Source organism: Corvus hawaiiensis, chromosome 13, assembly GCF_020740725.1.
Source record: "Corvus hawaiiensis isolate bCorHaw1 chromosome 13, bCorHaw1.pri.cur, whole genome shotgun sequence".
Taxonomy (NCBI): domain Eukaryota; kingdom Metazoa; phylum Chordata; class Aves; order Passeriformes; family Corvidae; genus Corvus; species Corvus hawaiiensis.
The window spans coordinates 17,154,354-17,175,057 of NC_063225.1; the positions used below are offsets into that span (position 1 = coordinate 17,154,354).

The 20,704-nt window shown below is 40.7% G+C and overlaps 2 protein-coding genes across 12 annotated transcripts in view; one reads left to right on the plus strand and one right to left on the minus strand.

The window, feature by feature from the left end:
• The first annotated feature begins 240 nt into the window (after positions 1 to 240).
• Positions 241 to 15,033, plus strand: FBXL22 (F-box and leucine rich repeat protein 22). Of its 2 annotated transcripts, XR_007206547.1 has the most exons (3): positions 241 to 2,454; positions 4,395 to 6,394; positions 14,407 to 15,033. XR_007206547.1 is itself a non-coding variant. In XM_048317539.1 (2 exons), exons 1-2 carry the CDS (start codon positions 2,120 to 2,122, stop codon positions 4,732 to 4,734), a joined length of 675 nt encoding a protein of 224 aa, XP_048173496.1. In that variant the 5' UTR covers positions 241 to 2,119; the 3' UTR covers positions 4,735 to 7,007. The 2 variants fall into 2 exon arrangements, 1 of the variants encoding a protein (XP_048173496.1); XM_048317539.1 differs by lacking the exon at positions 14,407 to 15,033 and having other exon boundaries at positions 4,395 to 7,007.
• The window catches only part of HERC1 (HECT and RLD domain containing E3 ubiquitin protein ligase family member 1), a 101,855-nt gene continuing 89,703 nt past the window's right edge, over positions 8,553 to 20,704 (minus strand). For all 10 annotated transcript variants that reach the window (XM_048317525.1, XM_048317531.1, XM_048317534.1 and 7 more), the window contains exons 61-78: positions 20,124 to 20,417; positions 19,360 to 19,425; positions 19,132 to 19,257; positions 18,592 to 18,730; positions 17,947 to 18,128; positions 17,186 to 17,341; positions 16,568 to 16,690; positions 15,887 to 15,989; positions 15,027 to 15,196; positions 14,111 to 14,249; positions 13,650 to 13,819; positions 13,106 to 13,275; positions 12,775 to 12,940; positions 12,397 to 12,473; positions 11,732 to 11,984; positions 11,347 to 11,499; positions 10,090 to 10,395; positions 8,553 to 9,222 (exon numbers count right to left, since the gene is read on the minus strand). In XM_048317525.1, the coding sequence (XP_048173482.1) occupies positions 9,037 to 9,222; positions 10,090 to 10,395; positions 11,347 to 11,499; positions 11,732 to 11,984; positions 12,397 to 12,473; positions 12,775 to 12,940; positions 13,106 to 13,275; positions 13,650 to 13,819; positions 14,111 to 14,249; positions 15,027 to 15,196; positions 15,887 to 15,989; positions 16,568 to 16,690; positions 17,186 to 17,341; positions 17,947 to 18,128; positions 18,592 to 18,730; positions 19,132 to 19,257; positions 19,360 to 19,425; positions 20,124 to 20,417 (2,979 nt within the window). In that variant the 3' untranslated portion in view covers positions 8,553 to 9,036. The remainder of the gene's footprint in view (positions 9,223 to 10,089; positions 10,396 to 11,346; positions 11,500 to 11,731; positions 11,985 to 12,396; positions 12,474 to 12,774; positions 12,941 to 13,105; positions 13,276 to 13,649; positions 13,820 to 14,110; positions 14,250 to 15,026; positions 15,197 to 15,886; positions 15,990 to 16,567; positions 16,691 to 17,185; positions 17,342 to 17,946; positions 18,129 to 18,591; positions 18,731 to 19,131; positions 19,258 to 19,359; positions 19,426 to 20,123; positions 20,418 to 20,704) is intronic.

Below are 20,704 nucleotides of genomic sequence, written 5' to 3' on the forward strand. Positions count from 1 at the left end.
TAGAAAATGAAACTTCTCTTGTCCTTCTGCAGGCTTGCAGACCAACACTGGTCTAAGTCCTCTGAACGCAAATGGCAGAGTATTGTACCTTATTCTGGGGAAAACAAAATAAAGCAACTGCAGTGTTCCTAACTCTGTAACACCTCTACCACACTTAGTGTCTAACCCCAAAGAGGACCTGCCGTTCCATTTTCATGGGCCTTGTCATCCAACTGCTGTTAATTTTTATGTCAGATTGTGGTGTGTCCCCTCTGTCTGGCAAGAGTTCATCCTAACATCCTTGTCATTCAATTTTGCTGGATGGTTGATGTGTTAATTTTTTTAAATAATATTTTTAAAAATAGTATTCCTGTATGTATAACTCTGAGAAGTCTCAACTGTTTAAACCTGCTCAAGAAGGTAAGAGAGAGTTGAAAATGCTAATGTGAGAATGAGGAACAACATCTCAGGCACACCATTTCAGCTGCTGTTTTCCTGTGACTGCCTTACCTGGTATATGTGAAATCTTCTTGTCCCTTTCATGGCTTCATAAAGCACTCGTGGCACTGTCCAGAGCCTGTTTCTGAGGTGGGAGGAGGAACAGCAATCTCCTTATCATTTCAAGAAAAATATTAAATAACACAGGATATTAAACCAAAAAGGCTGGCAACTGTTAAACACAGCTTACTGTATAAAGTAAGAAGTTACTAACTAAAGAATGAAGCAAAACAAATTGCCATTTCTTTGTGTATGCCAGCTGTGTTCAGACACACAGGTTAGTCAAGCACTTCCTCGAGCTAAGAAGCTACAATTGTTACAGACTGCAAATAAATTTCAGATCTTGTTTTTCAGAGTTGAATTTTAAACTGCATTCTCAGGGTAAGAAGGAAAAGGTATAAAATTGGGTCCCACTGATCCTTGTCCTGTATTAAAACACTCCTAATTAAAATGCCATAGGTACATAAAGTCTCCCAACTCCTATCTGTGTGCAGGCCATATGAAAAACTCCCCCAGTGCTGTTTGCTGTTACTTTCTATGGATTTGTTCAATGTATTTATTTCTCTTATAGGCAGAAATAGTCACCAGGCAGAAGGTAACTATAAAATACCTTCAGCTCAAGCATTTTTGCTTCACAAGCAGGAAAGTTGAAGGGATGCTTACTGCTTTTCATTTCAACCTGTCCTTGCTGTAGCTTTGCTTCTAGGAGCAACTTTCTGCTACACTTTCTCCCATTACTGTACAACAAATACTTTTACCTAGAAAACCACTTTCATATCTCCTTTTTCCACCAAAGGGTGGAAAAAAGGTTTCTATGGTAACAGAACTAAGCCTGCAAAACCAGAACAGCCCAACTTGTAAAATTCAAGCCAATAGAAGACCTCTACTAAAAGCACAAACCCACAAGGAACTAAACATAGCCTCACTGTTTCCATGCGTGGCTGCCTCTGTGTCATTGCTTCCCTCCTGCAGAAGGTGGGGACACAGCCAGCTTTGTTTATAGAAGCACAGCTCAGCCTCAAATAACAGCGGGCAGGAAACAGCCCCTACCTCTGAGGCTTGTAAACTGAACTGCAGACTGTGCACACTTCAAGGTACCCAGAGAATGTTTCAGCTCCTTTTAAAAAACTCTGGAAGTTCCATTATCCATGTAACAATCCTTGAACATGAACCAAATGTGCAACTTCAGAAAATCAATGAACAAATAGAGACTAAAAGTGGTGTACTCTGCAAAACCAAACTGCTGCTCAGAAAGCAAAATCTCCCAAATGGGAAGCACTGACAGAGATATGCGTGGCAGTTGTAGCTACAGTCCCACTCCCCTCTCCAGCAACTCGGAACAAGAGCTTCACTTAGCTTCAGGAGAATCTATAACGGGGGAAAAAAAAAAATCCCTTTTAAGGAAGCATTTCATGAGTGTCAAGTTGTACATGCCCACTCCATTCCCTTGGACAAAGGGAAGCACAAGCTGCATACATGGTTCTTTTCCTTTCTCTGTTCTGAGCTTCTGCACCAGTTGTTAGCCAAAAATAAACCCCATTCCACAACCATATATGTGCAACAACCTCCTAGTGAGTGCAAGCCCCCTCCAGCACTGCTGTTACTCCATGAGGCCAAGAGACTCTGCCACTGCTGCGGGGCTATGCACATAACCCAGCTCAACCAGGAATGCCTTTTGCATCTCTTTTCCTTTCTGGACAAAAACAGTAGGAAAAATTTAGCAGAAACATGTCACAAGTTGCTAGAAGTGTTTCAGGATCCTTTACTGTGGTCTTTGTTGAACTTTCATTCTCCAGTGGAACTAAAGAAGGATAATTTCTTCCTGGGACCTGCTTTAAAATACTTATCCATCTGCTGGTATTCAGAGAGAGTCAAGGTGTGTAACATTGAGGACTGGATGAAAAAAAGTTTCCAGAAAGACTTCTGTAACAGGCATGAGAACACTGTCAGTGATTTTTTACTAGACGTTTGCAACAGGTACGTTCTGTGGGTGTGAGTGTGCAGTAACTGCCTTGAGTGAAGTGAGAATTATTTCAAATACTACATAGCACCTGCCTGAAATGAAGTACATGAGTGCTTTGCCTTAACAATTTTAGTGTAATATTAAGTTCATTTTATAGTGGCAATAGTGTATATACTTCATGTAGACTTTCCTTAAGCCTACTTTTTCCTTCTTTTTTTCTAAGAATTGGTAATTAATACAGGAAAGTGCACTCCTGCCTCCCACATTGCTGCTCAGCTGAACTGCACCATTCTGGCAGTGTCTGGGGGGTGCCTGGAGCAGAATCCTGATTTCTAACAGTGAACACACCTCATAACAACCACGTTGTTCATTAAACATGTTACTAAATGCCAGCTTTAATTCAGTCTAAGAAATAAATATTGCTGTTACACTAACGTTTAAACTTTTAGCTGCTTCTGAACTACAGTAAGGGAAGAGAAATGCCACCATGGAAAAGCAGCTCTGGGTGCACGGCTTTTCTTGTAACAGCTCTGCTGCTGCAAGGCAGCTCTGAGGAAAGAGCAGAGCAGTTACAGGAGGAGGCTCTCTGGGCTAGAGCCAGTCCTGCTCTATGTGTGGGTAACACCAGGGCTGGCCCTGGTCCCAGAGCAGAGCCCAAGGGCCAGGGCAGTGCCTCCCCTGACACAGGGTCCTGTGCCACAGCCAGCCCTCAGCTTTGGAACAACCACCAAAAAAAGCCAACAAATTATGTGATACTGACAGGAGAGAGTGTCTTGATGAGAGCCAACAGCAGCGCAATCTCAAAACAAGGACTGAACGGCAGCTTCAAAACAGGGATTAAATTGCAAGTACCAAATTTCTGAACTGTTCTAGAACAATTGATAAAAATCTGATTAAGGAGGGATCAGCACACCTGTGGCTACAATGGGTCCTGCCCCTTTTTACAGCAACCTATTGAAAGCATTCCCAGTCAAACAAAATTCCTAACATTGTGTACAAAGAAAAATGCAAATTAAATATCCAGCTTTTCTCCCTGAGTTTGAAGTGGTTTTATTCTGTTAGAGCCTTTCTTGCTCCTGCCAGCTTTTTTCTCCAACTGCTCATTAACAGAAGAGTTAAAAGAAAAAAATTCTGTCTAGAGGTCTCACAAGAGCAACGTTACCACAGATGCTCTATTTAGCTGAACAGGTGGATGCTGAACTGCCACTGCCTGGAGAGGGGGCTGAGCCAGGAGCCAAACACAGCACAGGTTTGCAGGCTGCTGCACAGGACCCTGCTGAGCTCAGCAGCTGCTCCAGGACAGCTCCTGGGCATCATCAACACCTCACTGGGGACAGGCCTTTCCTGTACTTCCTCAGGGCTACCCAAGCAGCAAGAAAAAGCTTTTTTCATTTGCTGCATCATTGTTTGTAACAACAGAGTTACCAGTTTCAGTGATTCAAAGCAAAGTTTAAGAGCTGTGTGGGGTTCAAACATCAACACTCTTTAGGAAGCAGCTAGCACCTATTGAGTAAACTGAAGGAGAAAAAACATATCCATAATTCCTGCAAATGAAGAGTGGGAGTGCCTTACTTGCTCATGCTCAGCATGTCTGCATAGCAGTCCTCCACTTCATCCTGAAATGAATCTCCTCTCTACTGGGTCTCAGCACCATCCAACTCCTTAAGAGAAAACAGTGCAGCCACAGCTTAAATAGGCTTCCACATCCCCCTGTGCACTCTGCCAGCTGAGCTGGAGATGTTGCTACCAACAGAAAAAGCAAAGGAGGCAAGCTTTGCCTTTAGTAAAGCTGAACATTAAGATTTACATATGCACTCACCTACTTGTGCCTTGTTGCCCCTCCTGATGAAGAGGAGGCATTTTTTCAGCCTTCATATTTATTCTTGATGCTATTTGGTTCTCCAAGCTCTGTGATTTATTTCTCCCACCTCACCTGTCACCATCCTGCTTTCAGATGTCCAAATCTGCTGTCTCTGACCCTCTCTGGATGTGGCCACGTTACAGATGACTGCATTTTGCAGGTTCTCAAGAACTGCCCAAACCTGAAGAGCCTCAAACTGGAGAACTGTGTGCGGATCACTGACCACACACTGGAGGCAGTGACCCTCCATGGGGCATCACTGCGAACGCTCCACGTGGATTTCTGCCGCAACATAACACAAGCTGGACTAGAGAGAGTCAGGCAGAAGTGTCCTTCAGTAATGCTGAGAGCAGAGAGAAGTGCTAACATGATCCCCGACAGTAAGCCAGAAAAAAAGCTTGAAAAAGCATCAAGAAAATTGGTTCAGCTCTAAGTGCATTAAAATAATCAGTGTGGGTATTTTACCTCACTCTGGTAGCAATGAACTGTGGCTACTTTCCTGGGCTCTGGTCAAGTCCAAACAAATGGTTGTTTTGTAAAGGGTATACTGGGAAAAGGCATGCATCTCCTCCTGGTCAGGCTTAAGGACAAAAACATTTGTTCTCTGTTATTCCTTGAAACTGGAAAACCTTGCATTGCTGTCACAAAATGCCTGACCTGCTGAAAACTGCAGTTCTGGTACCCTCCTGTTGCAGATGCACCTCACTCAGAAGAGGGAAGCAGCAATGTGTTTATTGAGGCCAAATAATTTGATGAGTTCAATAAATTTTATGGACGTTTTAAGAAAGTTTAACAGTAGTATGACAAGGTGCAGTAAGTTTGATGGCAAGGTTCACCTGACTGCATGGAAGAAACACACAGAGTAAACTGAGGCAGAGTGACTCACTCAGGGACCTGAGAACACAAACATTAAGGAAAAGCTTCCCACTGAGTCACAAGGTTCAGACTGGAGACTTCTTATGTAATAGCAAGGGCATAAAGCCACAGCAGAGAGAGCCTGAGTCACTGTAGGATTTTCACAAATTTCAGGGCAAGAGTGATTAACAAACTTCTGTTAAAGGGTATATCCAGACAGTCGTTCCATCCACTAAGGGGAATAACTACTCCCTGAAAGGTCTTTCTAGCAAAAGCAGAGTGCTGACCACCAGCACTGCCTCAGTGATTAACAGCGGTAGCTAATTCACCAGGCTTTTTTATTAAATGAGGGAAGCATGGATTCAAGGCACACAAAACACAGTTTGAACCTCTGTATGATGTACTTACATCATATAACACACACCAAGTTATTTTGTAAAGCTGACATTAAAGGAAGTGCAATACGAACAAATGCTAGTTCAGAGAACTAACCCACAAGAAAAGACAGTGACTAACAGCCTGTAGCTTTAAATGCTAAATTAGGAACACACCACAGGCCAGCTCTATATGAACACCCATTTCTCATTGCAAAGTACAAAACCAGTAACTATTTTCATCCCAAAGCACAAGGCTGTCCCTTTCCTATAACGCTGCACTGCTACCTAGAAGTGAAACTTTTTTTTACATGCTTTTGATGCTATGCCACCATCTACAAAATCTGACACCAGAGGACTTTACAGCTCTCAACATAACTGAATATACTTACTTCTCCTTCCCATCCTGGTTAATTGATCCACAGATATCCTTGGTACTCTCTAATTTGGCTGAGCTAAGAAATAAATCACAGCATTACAGCAACTTTGTCAAACAATGCTGCAATTCTAGAGGAAATGATCAGTATGAGCATCCGTAAGAAACGATCACCCAGAAAACCAATGAGGAAAATAAATTATTGCATCTTCATTACATAGAGATATTTAACAGCATGACACTGTAAAACTGGTATTTCATTAACTCATTCCTAAAGTTTAAGTAGGGCCCTTATACACCACAAAGTAAGGAAGAAAACTGGAAGTGTGGACAAAGACAAACAGCAATCCTCAGCCAGCACTGACAGCTTGGAAAGGACATTGCTGAGCTGAACAAACTTACTGTGATGTGGAAATTGGGAAGCTGACACAACTCGTACCTTGGATACACAACACCAGTTCCACACACTGCTGACAAGCCAAAACAAGGTAGGAATTTATACAGTCACAGCAGTAAGCAAAGACCTCCTCGTGCAACCAGCTCTCCCAGCACTCTGTGGTGGAAGACACGTCTCTGTAGGTGTAACAGGAACAGATTTTCAAGTAACTATGAGATATAAAAGCACATGTGCATCTGTCTACGTATTACTTAAGCGTTTTTGCCAGTTTTCTACAAGGACTGTGGGGGGCAGGGTATTTTGTGGGGTGTGTGGTTTGTTTGGGTTTTTAGTTTTCTTTTATAGAGCTAAAAAGGGTCTTGAAACACTCCCTACTTGGTTTCTTTGACTATTTGTATAGAAATGCTCTAACTCGTTACTTTGCTCTTCCCCTCCTTGAATGGTGATATTTGTTCATGACATGGTGAAGTCTGAACAGGATTGTGTTGATATATTTTCTCAGCATCAATAATGAATTTTCTTACTTCACAATCCAATCTGAAGTTTGAGTATAGAAAATGATAACATTTTACTTAGGTATTATACTACTAATAAGACCACACTAATAATTATACCATACTTAGGGTATTATGGAAGGATGGAAACACGTCTGTGGTTTTAGTTCCAAGCCATTAAAGTTCCATCAAGCAAAATCCTTTAAATAACATCCTCTCATTTCAGTGTCAACTGCCTCTAAAAAGATCTTCATTATCCAGGAAGCCAACTGCATGGTCCATATAAAACTGCCATATTTAGGCACTGTTCTATTACTTTCTGAGCTGATTGAAACAGGCTGACAAATCGGTGCCACTAAGTCAGACACATCACTGAGGTGTAGAAGGCAGTAACACAGGACTTAATACAGCAGTTTCCCCATTTATTTATATACTGTATTTTTTACCTATTACACCTATAAATTTAGGCCAAGATGTGAATAGACATCCCCACAACACAGTGATGGGACACCAAAAATCTCAGTCCAATTTGGAATCTAATACACAATGAGGCAGGAAACCAAGTCTGCATGATTTCAGAGGCCTGAGACCCTCCTTCCCCCCAAACTGCTGATCCCCCTCAAATGTTTCACATTGCAGTGCGGTCTTTCATCACAGCTAAAAATCTTTAGCCTTTTTCAGGAGCCAACAACTAGTCCTAACTGAGAGAACTTCACCAGATAAAACCCAGATTTGCACATTTTTACAGCTTATCCCTCCCTTTGAGCACTGTCAGCTGGCAGCAATACAGCAGCTCAGTCTCGGACAATCAGAAAATCTCCCAGTTAGTCCTTGCTAACATACAACAAACACAGGAGAGAAAACAACAGAAATTTCTACCCTACACTCCAGACTCAGATGGACCAGTCTTGCCCCACATGAGATGACACTAACAAACATTTTCACCAGCCCTCAGTCCCTACAGCATCTTCCCAAAGAGTTCAGGGAGGAAGAGGCTGGGGGACAATGGGGGCAGAGCAGCTCTGACTCACCTGGGGACAAACTCTCCCCTGTTCCTTCACCCAGGTCAGTCCTGCTCTGAACACCAAGCAGCATTTGGAGCTTGACATCAATGATGTCTTTTATAGAGACAATGGGCAATCATCTATTGCCCAGCACTTTCCTAAGGCACAGAGCAGGGATTTCTTTGTGCAGTACATCGCTGCCCTAACCAAACAGGAACATCAATCACAGTGTAAGCCAAACCATGCTGATCATCATAATCACTGCAACAAAATGAGACCAAAGGCAGAGCTAAAAATGTGAATAAAATCCACAGCTTCAACTACTACCCTGTCAATTCCATTTTAATTTTTTCATACTCTGAGCAGGAATCAACTACATCAATGTGTCTATTAAAAAATATTACTATTTTGCTCAAAAGATTTAAAGTTTTCTGAATCAAGGTGGCAGCATGTTGTTACTGCCAACAACTACTCTGGAGGAGCAAAATGTTTAAACAAAAAGCAAGAAGGAACCAAGCACAACATGAACTTGTATTGCAGCATGAGGAATGAACAGCAGTACACCTGAACAAAGCAGGGCCTCAGGCCAAGAGAATGCAGAGCATGGGGTTACACAGCAGAGTCTGGCAGGATAAACATTTTAAGATGCTTCAAATGTCACACCCTGTCTAAACACTGTAAGACTATAATTTCCTGAAACAAAATACAAAAGTATGAAGACTGAGTAAACCAACCACAGTTCACAAATGCATACAAGCAACCAATTCTTGAATTTGCTTTATTTTTCTCTGCATAAGGAACCCTGCACAGGCAATTCAAATTAAAACAAAATAAATATGTGAATATTCATGTAAAACTGTCCTGGCTAATGAACAATTATACACAATGTACAACTCTTCATGTTCACTGGGAGGGCTTACAAATGTACTATTCCCAACAAAAATGCACCAAAATGTCTCCATGCAAACTTATCAAAAGTGACCAAAAAAGGAGAAAAAACTTACCAATCATACTTTTTTTTGTTTTGTTTTTCCTTTTTTCTTTTTTTACAATCACAAAAAAATAAAAACATCTAATTTTTGTTACATTTAGAGTAACTAAAATGTGGCCACCATCTATTAACATCTGGTTTTATGCTCCTAAAACATCTATGGTTACTGAAAAATTATGTCAACGATGAATTGGACTTGGGGCACTATTTGTAGTAAAAGGAAGATGATTTTGTTCACAGAATGTTAATAATCTGTGTCTGAGCCCTCTGCATTGTCCACATTCCGGGAGAGCATGTAATTGTCCATGTCTATAGACCTGCAATTATTGATTGCATAGCGCAAACGCTCTGCCATGATTAGTTGACTGGAGTAAGGTGGGAGCCTCAGTTGAAAGAAACAAGTCTGTGAGGTAGGCAAGCTGTCGTAAGGCTGTGGAAATGGATAAAAGGTGAGACACTGGTAAGTTGTGAATGAAGTTAAAAATGCAACATATCCACATTTCATTGCTCCTTCCCTCCCTTGACTTTATCATTTGCATACTCTATCTCAAATTCTTTTTAAGCAGCAGACTAACCTCCCTTGTTTACAGCATTTGTTTCATCCTTGTTTCAAGTATATCTAAAACTACTGTATCACTTACTCTGTAAATAACTCAACCCACTACTGGAATTCAGCCTTTTGGAAAGCTGATTACACTGCTGTTCAGCAGCCCACTGCAAGATACCAAACAATGTTCAAATTACATACCGTAGTGTGTCTTAACATAAGGCAATCTGAGAGACACCTAACCAAAGACGACAGACAAACCACTGTTAGCTGAGATTTTGTCAAGTTTTTGGTTCGTGTTGTTCACAGAAAACGTGCTTTCACTGCACAAAACCCCAAAGTAATTCCAAATGAATGCACCCTGTACGTAAAATAATACACTGTAAACTCATTGCAGTGGCTTTAAAACATTAAGAGTTCACTAGTGGTCATATGTTGCCACTTACAAGAAATTAAAAACAGAATGAAAATTACTAAATGAAGAGAGATTGGAACAGTTACAGTAGACAAAGGTTTGTTTCTTGTCTTGATCTCTAGTCACCAATTGCACCAATGAAATTAAGATGTAATTCATGCAGCCTATATCCTTCTACACAACCAAAATGTTTGAGTTTATTAATTCAGAGCATATCCTATCCCATACTTTTTCTGTAAATTTACAGTTATGGAAATTGTCTCCTAGTGCCAAAGCACAGACTATACTAGAGAGCAAATAACAATAACAATAATAATAACAAAAATGTGTCTTACCCTATCAACCTTCATTATTTGGAATCGCTGAGAGATATCAGCTGTGTTGGCTGGCAATCGAGATCTTCCTGACACAAACCTCATGAAAAGAACTCTCTCCTCGTTTGAAAATTCTTCCAGGGTGTGCCAGAACCACTGCACCAGCTGATGCTGCTCATCAACTTCTCTGTATCGAACAACCTTCTTCAGAACCTCAACTGATATCTCTGGCATTCCACAGACCATTTGCTCCAACTGCTTAGCAGTCAGAAGGGACAGCAAAGGAACGGGAACAATCCAAGACATTCCTTCCCTGACAGCAGCCACCTATTGGCCAAAAATGGGAGAGATGTTTGAAGTGCCTGATCTCTGTCACTTCCTGGACCATCCAAAACAAAAAGTAACTTCCCAGCTAAGAAATGGCATTGAGATACAGAATTACCAGTATCTGCCAAATACAGCTTCCTACACACACAGCCCCTGCAAGGGCTGTATTGTTTCTCAAAATCCTGGAGAATATTACAGCTATTTTTAACTGTAATTAAACATTAACCAACATGTTCTGATCCAAAACAGAACTACTTAAAAAAAATTACAAGCTGGCAGCACAAATAATGATGGCTAAACCAAGAAACTGTGTAAATACAGAAAAGGCTTTGTTCCAGCTCAGATGTATGGTGAGAATGCTGTACTTGTTCTGCAAGACTTAGGATTTGGTACCTCTGATGAGGAAGCTGTTTTCTAACGCAGATAATATCACACAGACATCTTTACCTTGAAATTAGAATACTGCTTTCACAAGGGTCACTACTCAAATGACAACATACACAGAACTATGCAAATAGGTAATGAGCACTTCCCACAACATACCATGAAATATTTGCAGGATTTGTGGTACAACAAAAGAGAAACAGTTTCAAGTTAAACAAATGATTGTCAGTAATATTTACTTTAGCCAGTCTCTGTGTTGTTCACATGCCCAGTTACAGTACCCAGCATGCAAAATCGCAGGTTTTTTTTCTCAATTGGGGCTACTCAGATGGAAAACCAGCTCTGATTTCTAGTGCTCTTTTGCCAACTGAACAATTACTGAGGAAGAAACAGCACTACATTTTAAAAAAGAGCCAAAACAGTTTGTGGGTGAAGAAAAGACATGGAGACCCAGAAAGATACAGAAAGCCAAGCTTTTCTTACCACAGAATAAACTGTAATGGAAATAGGCACAAATCGCCCCCTGCTCCCACTAACAACAGGGCCGGGCCACAACGAGGTTCTTACCTGCCGGTCCATTTCATGGAGTCTGTACTCAATTGCCCTCTCCACATACTCTTTCCTGTTTGAAAAGGTAAGTGGGATACTGTTCCCTCCAGGGATTATGGGAACCATTTTACCATCAGCACTTTGGCCAACGAAAGAATCTAAAGGAATCATCTGTTATGCGAAACAGGAAAAGCACAAGTCACTCCAGTGATCCAAGTACAGCATTTTACTATAAGTCACCTAGAACTATGTATAGTAAGATCACAGACTATTCTAAACACACACAAAGTGCTTGTTATCGCAAGAATGGAGATTGAAATTATATAAATACTGATGTGAAGGTCAATCTGATAAAGTAATTGCTTTCAAAATAAACCTAAAAGTGCAGACTTTCTGATCTTACCTCATGGAAATTTTCTTCCGTAATCCCACTGTCTTCAATGTGAAGAATGCTGTTGAGGGTCTGCACATAGAGCAGATCTACCTCCTCCAAATCCTCTAAGATGAGTGGGATACAACAGAGTTGCTTCCAGACCATTGGAGCCAAATGAAGATCTAATGGCTTTTTCGTACGAATAGCTACACCCATGAGAATGCCCAAGAACTTAAACTGCATCAGATGCTCATCTAAACATGCTGAAGGGTTAAAGAGAAACCTGACGGGACAAAGAAGCAGTGAAAAGAGTATTATTTCTATGCTACTTATTAGAAGCAAAAGAGAAAACATTTCTAAGTACGGAACAGTAACTGCCAGCACACTTAACAGCAAGGCCTGCCCAAGTAAGATTATTATCTTTAGCTGTTAAAACACTGGAGGGCTGAGGGAGGCAGAACTCCTGAGCACAAAGCCTGGCATCTTGATGTTACTCTGAATTCTACCATCACCAATCCAGCAAGCCCATGTGAAAACCATGCCCTCCCTCCACAATGAAATAATATCACAACCTGAAGGAAAAAATATACTAGAGACAATCATGAAGTCTCATCATTTGGTACAAAAGAGTCAGTAGAAGATTTTGATTTTCACCCACTACCATCTGCAATAAAAGCAAGTCCTGGACAACTTACCTATCCCTATTGTAGCCTACTTCAGCTGTAGCATTTGGGGAAGGAATAAGCAGGTCTACTATTCCAGTTTCCAGTTCCTTAAAAATTAACAAGAAAAAAGCATTCTTAGAAAGAGGGAAAGCAAACCTATGACAGAACTATCAAGACATTATAGCATTACAAGACAAGAGTATTTCACTACAGTGATGATTACTCGTTACAAATTAATATGAAACACTGAGAGAAAGTAAATGGCAGAATCAATGGCATGATGATTTTAAGTAATAAAGACATGTTTATTTCAAGACCTGACTTCATGTCAGACTATAATGTTTTTTTTCCTGGGACTGGACTGGGATACATTACTAAAACATGTTTCCAAAATACTCACAGACGTACCTGACACATTTCTGTAATGGTGTCATCAAACACTCCACCTGCATCATCAGCTCCTTCTCCAACCAGTTTCACTTTCCAGGCACGGGAGGGTAAGCGAAGGTCTGATGCATTCAGCTTTACCACTTGCCTTGCTATCTGTACAAAAATTGGCTTGCACTTCCGACCCCTTTGGGGGAAAGGGACACAGCCAGAAATGTAACTCATAATTATGTAAAGGCTACTGATTATTGTTAACTTGATCAACAAAGCTCTACAGAGAGAGCTCAGAATGCCAAAACAGAAAGAAATGCATAAATATCAGTATTCACAGGCCTGTGAAAGCAGCACTGACCTGGTGGATATCCTTTTCACAGTGATCTGGGGCCCATAGTTCTTGCCCTGCACCATGGTTTTGCCTATGGAGCGCACCATGGGCAGGGTGTACACCCGTGGCGCCAGCAAGGGCCTCAGCTGTCCCTGCACTATTCCCCACGTTCCAGCATTGTAATGAGATGTACTGTTCTGCAATAAAACAGGAATGAGAACAAACGTATCAATAAAGGATATTCATTCCATTCTTTGCAGAATAAAACCCTTCATAGCAATGACTGGCACTTCAATGTTTCAGGAAACAGGTCAGCACTTTTTGGTATTAATTTTGAGGCTAGTAAACTTTTGGAAACCAGAACACTGACATGTCAGTGATAGCATAAGTGAGAATGTAAAGCAATACCTTCACGAAGTTTGCTTTATTCCGGAATTATTTACTTAAAAATTTTTTTTACCAAAAGAATTACAGAGCCTATTACTAAGGTCCATCCAGATCGGGTAGATATACTGTTCTACTCTCTAGTAGAACAACACAGCCAAGTCAGTTTTTTCAAAAGGAATTTTACCTGGTTATTGGGACTGAGGTTAAGTAATCTCCATGAAGAGTACATGAGGTCAGAAAAATGGTACAACAGTCTCAGCCTCGCTCTTACTGTATGAATGCTCACTTCTTTCAGTGCCCCATACTGGGGTGGAATGGCATCAGGTAAACCAAGCTGCAAAGGCACCGAAACACCTGCCACAGAAACAGAAACAAAGCACTGTTTGAGAAAGGGGATCTGTATTGCTTTGCCTGGGACGAAGCTGATTTTCCTCGCACTAGCTTCCACAGTGCTCAGCTGCCTACTGGGGTTAAATCACAACAGAAGCCAAACTGAGAGTAAGATAATTGGGATATCATAAAAAACAAAGTATGGATATAAAACAAAACCACTTTTGTCCCAAATGTTCAGAAATTCTTGTTGCACTCACACCCCAGGAGACACCAAGACTAAAGAAAAGGCTGCACAAGATCTCAGTTGCTCACCTGGAGCTCGAGGTGGGACAGGGGGAGCTGTCCAGGCAGCGCTGTGGCAGCGGCCAGCTGAGATTTGCCGCACGTTCTTCCCCTGCAGCACCGTTACCAGCGTGGGCTCTCTCACGTGGTTGGTGTGGCCCAGCCCCAGCTGACAAAAGGGAACAATCAACAACTGATGATATTTCTAAAACTCTCCAAGCAAAAAGTGAGAGAAGATGGTAAAAAATGGTATTTCTTTACAGCATATACTGTGATAAAGAATATTTACCATATACATATATTTTTTCATCTTTTATTTTTGACAGGATACTGCATCTGCACCTAACGGGAGCAACAGATCCAGGTATCAAAGAGACATGAAAACAGCTGGAGACTTCTGGAAAAATCTTTCCCAGACTGAGGAACTGATCCATGTTGCTAAGTCCTGTATTGCAGTCTTTCATACACAGACAACAAAGCTCCTACATTTCCTCTGTGCTATTTAAACGCCATTTTTGTTCTAGCATGTACTGACTAAAAAAAAAAAAAAAAAAAAACACCACTCCTTTCAAAAGGTTCATTTATATTTTCATTACGAAAAGCATCTAAAAAGTTCACAGATCTGACTGACACCAACCATAAGTTTTTTCATGTTGAAAGAATTGAAGACAGCTCAATAATTAGGAGAAAATCTGCAATTTTTTAAAACACTTGGATTAATTTGGGTAGCATGTTCTGAGTGCTTTCCCAAACTGCTACCACGAAAGAGCACAGAGAGTAAACAAGAAAATAATGGAAATTGACTAAAACACAACCATGCTGAAGGGCGAAGCAGAAACATGACAATAAAAGCTTTCTTTTCCACCAAAAGGAAGCTATGCCAGGCACATGTGTCAAGTACAGTGAGAGGCTCCCGGAGGTCAGGAGCAGAGGGAACAGGACGTACCTGGCCTTCAGAATTGCTGCCCCAGGCATACACGTCCCCTGTGGAGGACAGGGCCAGCGTGTGCTCGGCTCCCACAGCGATGTCCTCGATGAAGATCCCGGCCAGCACTGGTACCTGCTGCGGCCGGTTGTGGTTGCGGGCACGGCCCTCAGGCAGACCGATCAGGCGATCTGCAAGGGCAAGCACAAGGCTCCAGGGGCAAGCAACACTCAGGGGGTATTTCACTACAGGCACAAGTAAGGGAGGGGCAGAAATCAATTCTGTACAGTCCTGGGACTGGGACGCAAAGGTAACCCTTTAGGGAAAAAGGGCGTGGGTATTTCCTGCAAAGCAGTGTTGCCTCCAGTGCTCATTTATACTGCTAAAGCTGTCACGTCCATGTTCAGTCTGAAACAAGACCAAATTCTACTAAACCACGACCTCTAGATCTACACGTATGGGTTGGTAACAAACGTGAATTAACTGACTTGAGAGGCTTCCGCATCTTTCATTCAGCGCACATGGAAATCCTCCCACCCAGACTGTTAAACGTGAGTAGGTATGTGCTTAAGTAGACAATGTAAATTTTGAAGTTTTTCGATATGTGAAATTCAATGAAGTTTTAGGAAAATGCTCTTCAAAAAGTAAAGTAGTAAAATGAAAGGTTGTTCTGAGATCAAACGAGACAGAGCTACGAATCTGGATTTTAGGTGCACGTTAAAATTACATTGTTGAAGTTTCCAAATTTAGATTATATCAGCATGTGTCTAAAAAGTAGCATTAGGTCAGTCTTAGAAATATATTTTAATATTCTTCCTTTTCACTTGCAATATATACACAAGCTTTATAGATGGAAATGTCCAAAAAGCAGATTATCTTACCTTGGCCAAAAGTATAAACGTGACCATCTTTCGTCAGTGCAACAGAGAACTGAGTTCCACAGGCAACTTTTTTTATTCCAATTCCACAAAGAATATCCACTTTCTATGGGGTAAAGTGAAATGAAAACCAGTTATAGTATTACAAGGACATAAACAGATAGCAAACGTGAATTTAATCTGTAACTCCTGCTTCCAGAAAAGAAATTTTCTTATTCCCACTGTGCAGCACACATATTGTAGGATCATTTTAATTAACACTTGGAAATAAATACAGGGAACATAAACAGATGTTTTCTTCAATGAATTAACGCCTTATTCTATGTACAGTGATTCAAAATACTTTCTTTTGTTCTGGGAAGGAGGTGGAGTGGCATGGGAAGAAGTAGATGGGTGTGCAAGCAACCTTCTCCCCACTTTCCAAAAGAAGAAATCTCTCTTCTCTAAGATAAACCTCAGATTTTCACTATTTGTACTGCTACTGAGATACAGTCACCATGATTTACATGAAATTCTTCAGAGTACTAGGCTCAACATAATATGCCATCAGAATTACTTGTGCCAGGTTGTATAACATCAGCATGGAATGAATAACAACTTCTGGAAATCCCACTCTCAACACTGTGCAACACCTTTAACAGCACGCAAAGTTTATGCAAAGAATCATTTCCGCAGTAATCTAACCTGTGGTGAGGACTTTGCAGTGGAATTTCCCAAACCAAGTTTACCATAATCTCCATCTCCAAAAGCCCAAACCATTGAGCCATCTGTTGACACAGCCACAGTGTGATTGAGACCACAGGCCACCTGGGGGAGAGAAATAATGTTATCACCACTGCTTTTGCTGACTTACTAACTCAAACATACCAACTACCTTTAAGAAGAAATATTGTGTTTTAAAAATAACTATCCCTGTAAAACCACTAAAACTTCCATTGTTTATTAGAGTGTTTTAAATACACTTAGGACCACAGTAGTATTTTTTCAACACTTGCTTCCTCTTAGCTCACAGAACCAAAGGATAGTATTATGCCACACGTGTTCCTTGCTTAAAAATACAGAAAATCTCATGAATTTGTGCTTAAAAATGCCTAAACTGTGAAATGTTAAAATCATGGCCAGTTTTGCAGAAAGAAAATCAAGAGAGCCAGGAAAGTAATTATTTTAAAAATGATGCATAGTCAAATTCTGCCATCATAATCAAAATGAACACCAAGGTTAAAACCCACAGCTGAACACTTACATATGTTAAAAACATGAGCTTTAAACTAAGATACATTGCTAATTTGAGATAAACCATGCCTGGCCAATCTGGTAACCTTCCAGCGCTGTCACTCTTTCTGGAAGTTTCTTATTGGAAGTATTTCCAAGCCCCAGTCTACCATAATCACCATTTCCAAACGTAAAAAGTTTGCCATCTGCTGTCACCACAGCTGAGTGTTTGAAGCCACAGGACATCTGGAAGCAAAGAAAGCATTATTTTTACATACACTTTAGATTTGGGTAGAAGTTTATATTGACTATTACGTGTATATATAAATATATAGTATCTTTTTCAACTCTAAACTATATTCCTTTTTAAAGAGCTAAAAAATACAGACATTTTAGTATTAATGATTTCTCCAGCAACTCATCTCTTATCCTTTTCAATGGTAATGTTATGCAGGGGGACCAGAGGATATCTGCATGAAGAATTTGATGTGTGATTATCTAATTTTTTTATAAAGAAACCTCCAGTCAAAACCAAATATGGCTTTGTGCATTGTTAGTACTTAGGAGGAGGTCTTGGTGACCAGTTTTGTACGTCAAAGTCACCTGACAAGGACAAAGGGAAGCTTATAAATCATGTCTGCATTTGGATCGTCTTTAAAACACCTCTTTCTTCCATGCTCTATTTTTAGTCCTTTCCAGTACTAACTGTCAATTAATATCTTCATTTAATTGGAAATCACCACCTTGGTTCATAAACCCCAGAGAAGTAAGAAGTTGCCTGTTTTTTGTGCGGTTATACAGCACTGGGTTCCCAGGCCTGCAGCTTCAAACAGACAAAAATATTTTGCAACCTGCACAACTTCTTCTCCTTGCAGAGCCTCGATCTGCCTGGGCCTGCGTTGTCTGTCGCTGTTCCCATGGCCCAGCTTGCCATAGTCCCCATCTCCCCAGCTGAAGACTTCCCCACTTTCTGTTAAAGCCATGGAATGTCCATCAGATCCACAGGAGGTCACCAGCTGTGTTACAACAAAGCCTGTCAAAGAGAAGTGAGAAAACAAAGCTTAGCATAACTTACAATAGATGCTAACATACATTTATCCAAGTGGGCCTTGTGGCAGCTAGTTAAGTCAGGGGAAAGGAACAAACCACAATAAGGCTTCTTTCTATAGCAATTAATTTACTTTTATTTTGAACAAAACCTTTGTTTTCTCATGGAGAACTCAGGCTTCCATCCTGCCATTAGTTTTGGAATTAAATGTTCCTAATGTGAGCCAACATTTTTCCCTGAAGCTTTCCTAACATTAAGAAATCTTAACATATTACTACTGAAATCTTAAGGAAATACAAAGATCTTGTTTGTTTGTTTAAATTTTTAACTAAAAACTACAATATTTTCATGCGTAAATCTGCGAGAAGAGCATCAGCACACATAATTATACTACCAAAATGGTTATTTGTACTCCTTCACTGGATTCCTTTCAAACCAACAGCTTTACCTTGTAGTGCTGAAATGACAGTTAAGACGTGAAGATCATCGGAATTTCCCTGTCCCAGTCGCCCATAGCTCCCTTCACCACAAGCCAAAACGGTGCCATTGGCTTGAATGACAAAAGTACAATTCTGACCACAAACCACCTAGGTTAGAAAGATATGAAGGAAATGTAATAAATTCTATGCTAAATGCAGCAATGCTGTAATACCTGCATTACAAGTGCTCCACTTCCTTTTAATTTGTTTACTTTGTAATTATATCAGGCCAGTGTTATTTCAGAAAGCAAAACTGCCATACGTATTATGTGAAAGCTGTGCAATTGCTATCAAATCATGCTCATATAAAATAATTCTGTGTTGTCAGATTTCAGTGGCTTCTTGGTTTGAATTTGTCAAATAATTTAATATTTCCTTTCTAGTGAAACCTATGTTTTCCAATACTTGCAGTAAATTCAAACAAGTTGCAAAGACACTTAGGGATTTTGACAAGGCGTACAAATAATAGACGGCAAGTGATGAAATCATGGCTGGTTTCAAGTGATCACCTGCTGAGCCTGGGAGAACGAAGGTGCTGCCACTGGGATCATGACATTTCTGCCAGCCTCTGCCAGCTGCCCATGCCGTCCTGCTCCCCACAGGTACACGTCACATTTGCCTCCCAAGTGCCAGTCCTAGGGAAGAGCGTGAAAGGAGGCTTTAGAACAAGAGTACTTTCAAAAGCTTGCCATGTTTCAAAGGAATAAAATACCCTCCAAACCATCAATTTTACTGACCTCTGGCCTTGATGTTGCCCAAGACATGATCTGTTCATCCATGCCATTGATCCATTTACTGTTATCCTACACAGCAAAAGCCACAGTTACCACATTCAGCTCAAGAGATGCACATTATTTTTCTGTTACATAATACATATTTTCCTTTTTAAGAACAATATTTAAATTGTTCCAAACAATTTAGCAATAAGAACAAATGTGTGCAGACCAGCAATGACACTGTTATCCGTGACTTGCAATCCAAATCAAAGAAAAAAAAACGTAATTCACGACAAAGAAATCTTTTTCTATTTACTGATGCTTAGGGCTTTTTGAAATTTCAATTGCAAATATGAGCTTATAATGTTACAAGCTTGCTTATAAAAAATTCTTAACCAAAAATTTCTGGTTTGCTATACGTAACAAGTCATGAAGAAAACTGACACTAGCAAAATAATTTGGTGTAGGAATGTGACAAAACGCTACTCTTAAAATACCATTAACAAAGCTCTACATTTCTTACTTCTATCACATATGAAAATTACTGTCACAGTTTCGGGTTGTTTTGTATTTTAACATGCAACTGACTTGCACTCATTACACACACACATACAGAGCAATCTTGACAGTATATTCCAACCTGTTAATTAAAAAATAAGCTTACATTTATTGCTGGTGCTTATGTTGCTAAATATAAATCTTTACAGTTCAGAGATGTTAACTGCATCATACCATATGCTCAGTAGCAACACACTTGGCTGTTGAGACAATAAATCAACTTTTACCATCAGGAGAGTAAGCTCATCCTCTGGAACAGGCTCCAGGTCTGGAACAGTGAAGGACTCTGGGAACTGAGCTCCCTTGGCCAGGGCTTCAGCAGCTTTTATGGTAGTGGAGAAGCACTCGAGCCAGGCCCATTCTGTGGGGTTCCAGGCAGAGGGGTCAGGGAGGCAGCTCTGGTGGTGAGGGGGCACAGGGGGGTTGCAGAGCAGCTGGTCCAGGTGCAGCCCCACGGCCAGGGATGCCAAGCACTGCATGTAGGGGCTGTGAACCAGCTGGTCCCCACACACCACATGTGGCTGGAGGGCAGCAGGAAGAGAAAGGGAAGAGTTAGAAACACACATTTATCAATTTAAAATATAAGTCCTTCAAAGCTAGTCCTGTAGAACAATACCTTCCTCCCTGCTTAATCAAAGTTTTTCTAATATTTTAAGTATTTTCAAATTAGGAGACTACTGGCTTTGAGAATAGTGAAAGATATTTGCAAGCAGAACGTAGGAAAGTCTTCTGGGTTCTCTGGTGAAAGACTGAAACCAGCTGAGATCTAAACAGTGACCTCATGTCAGACACGAATGTTAAACATTTG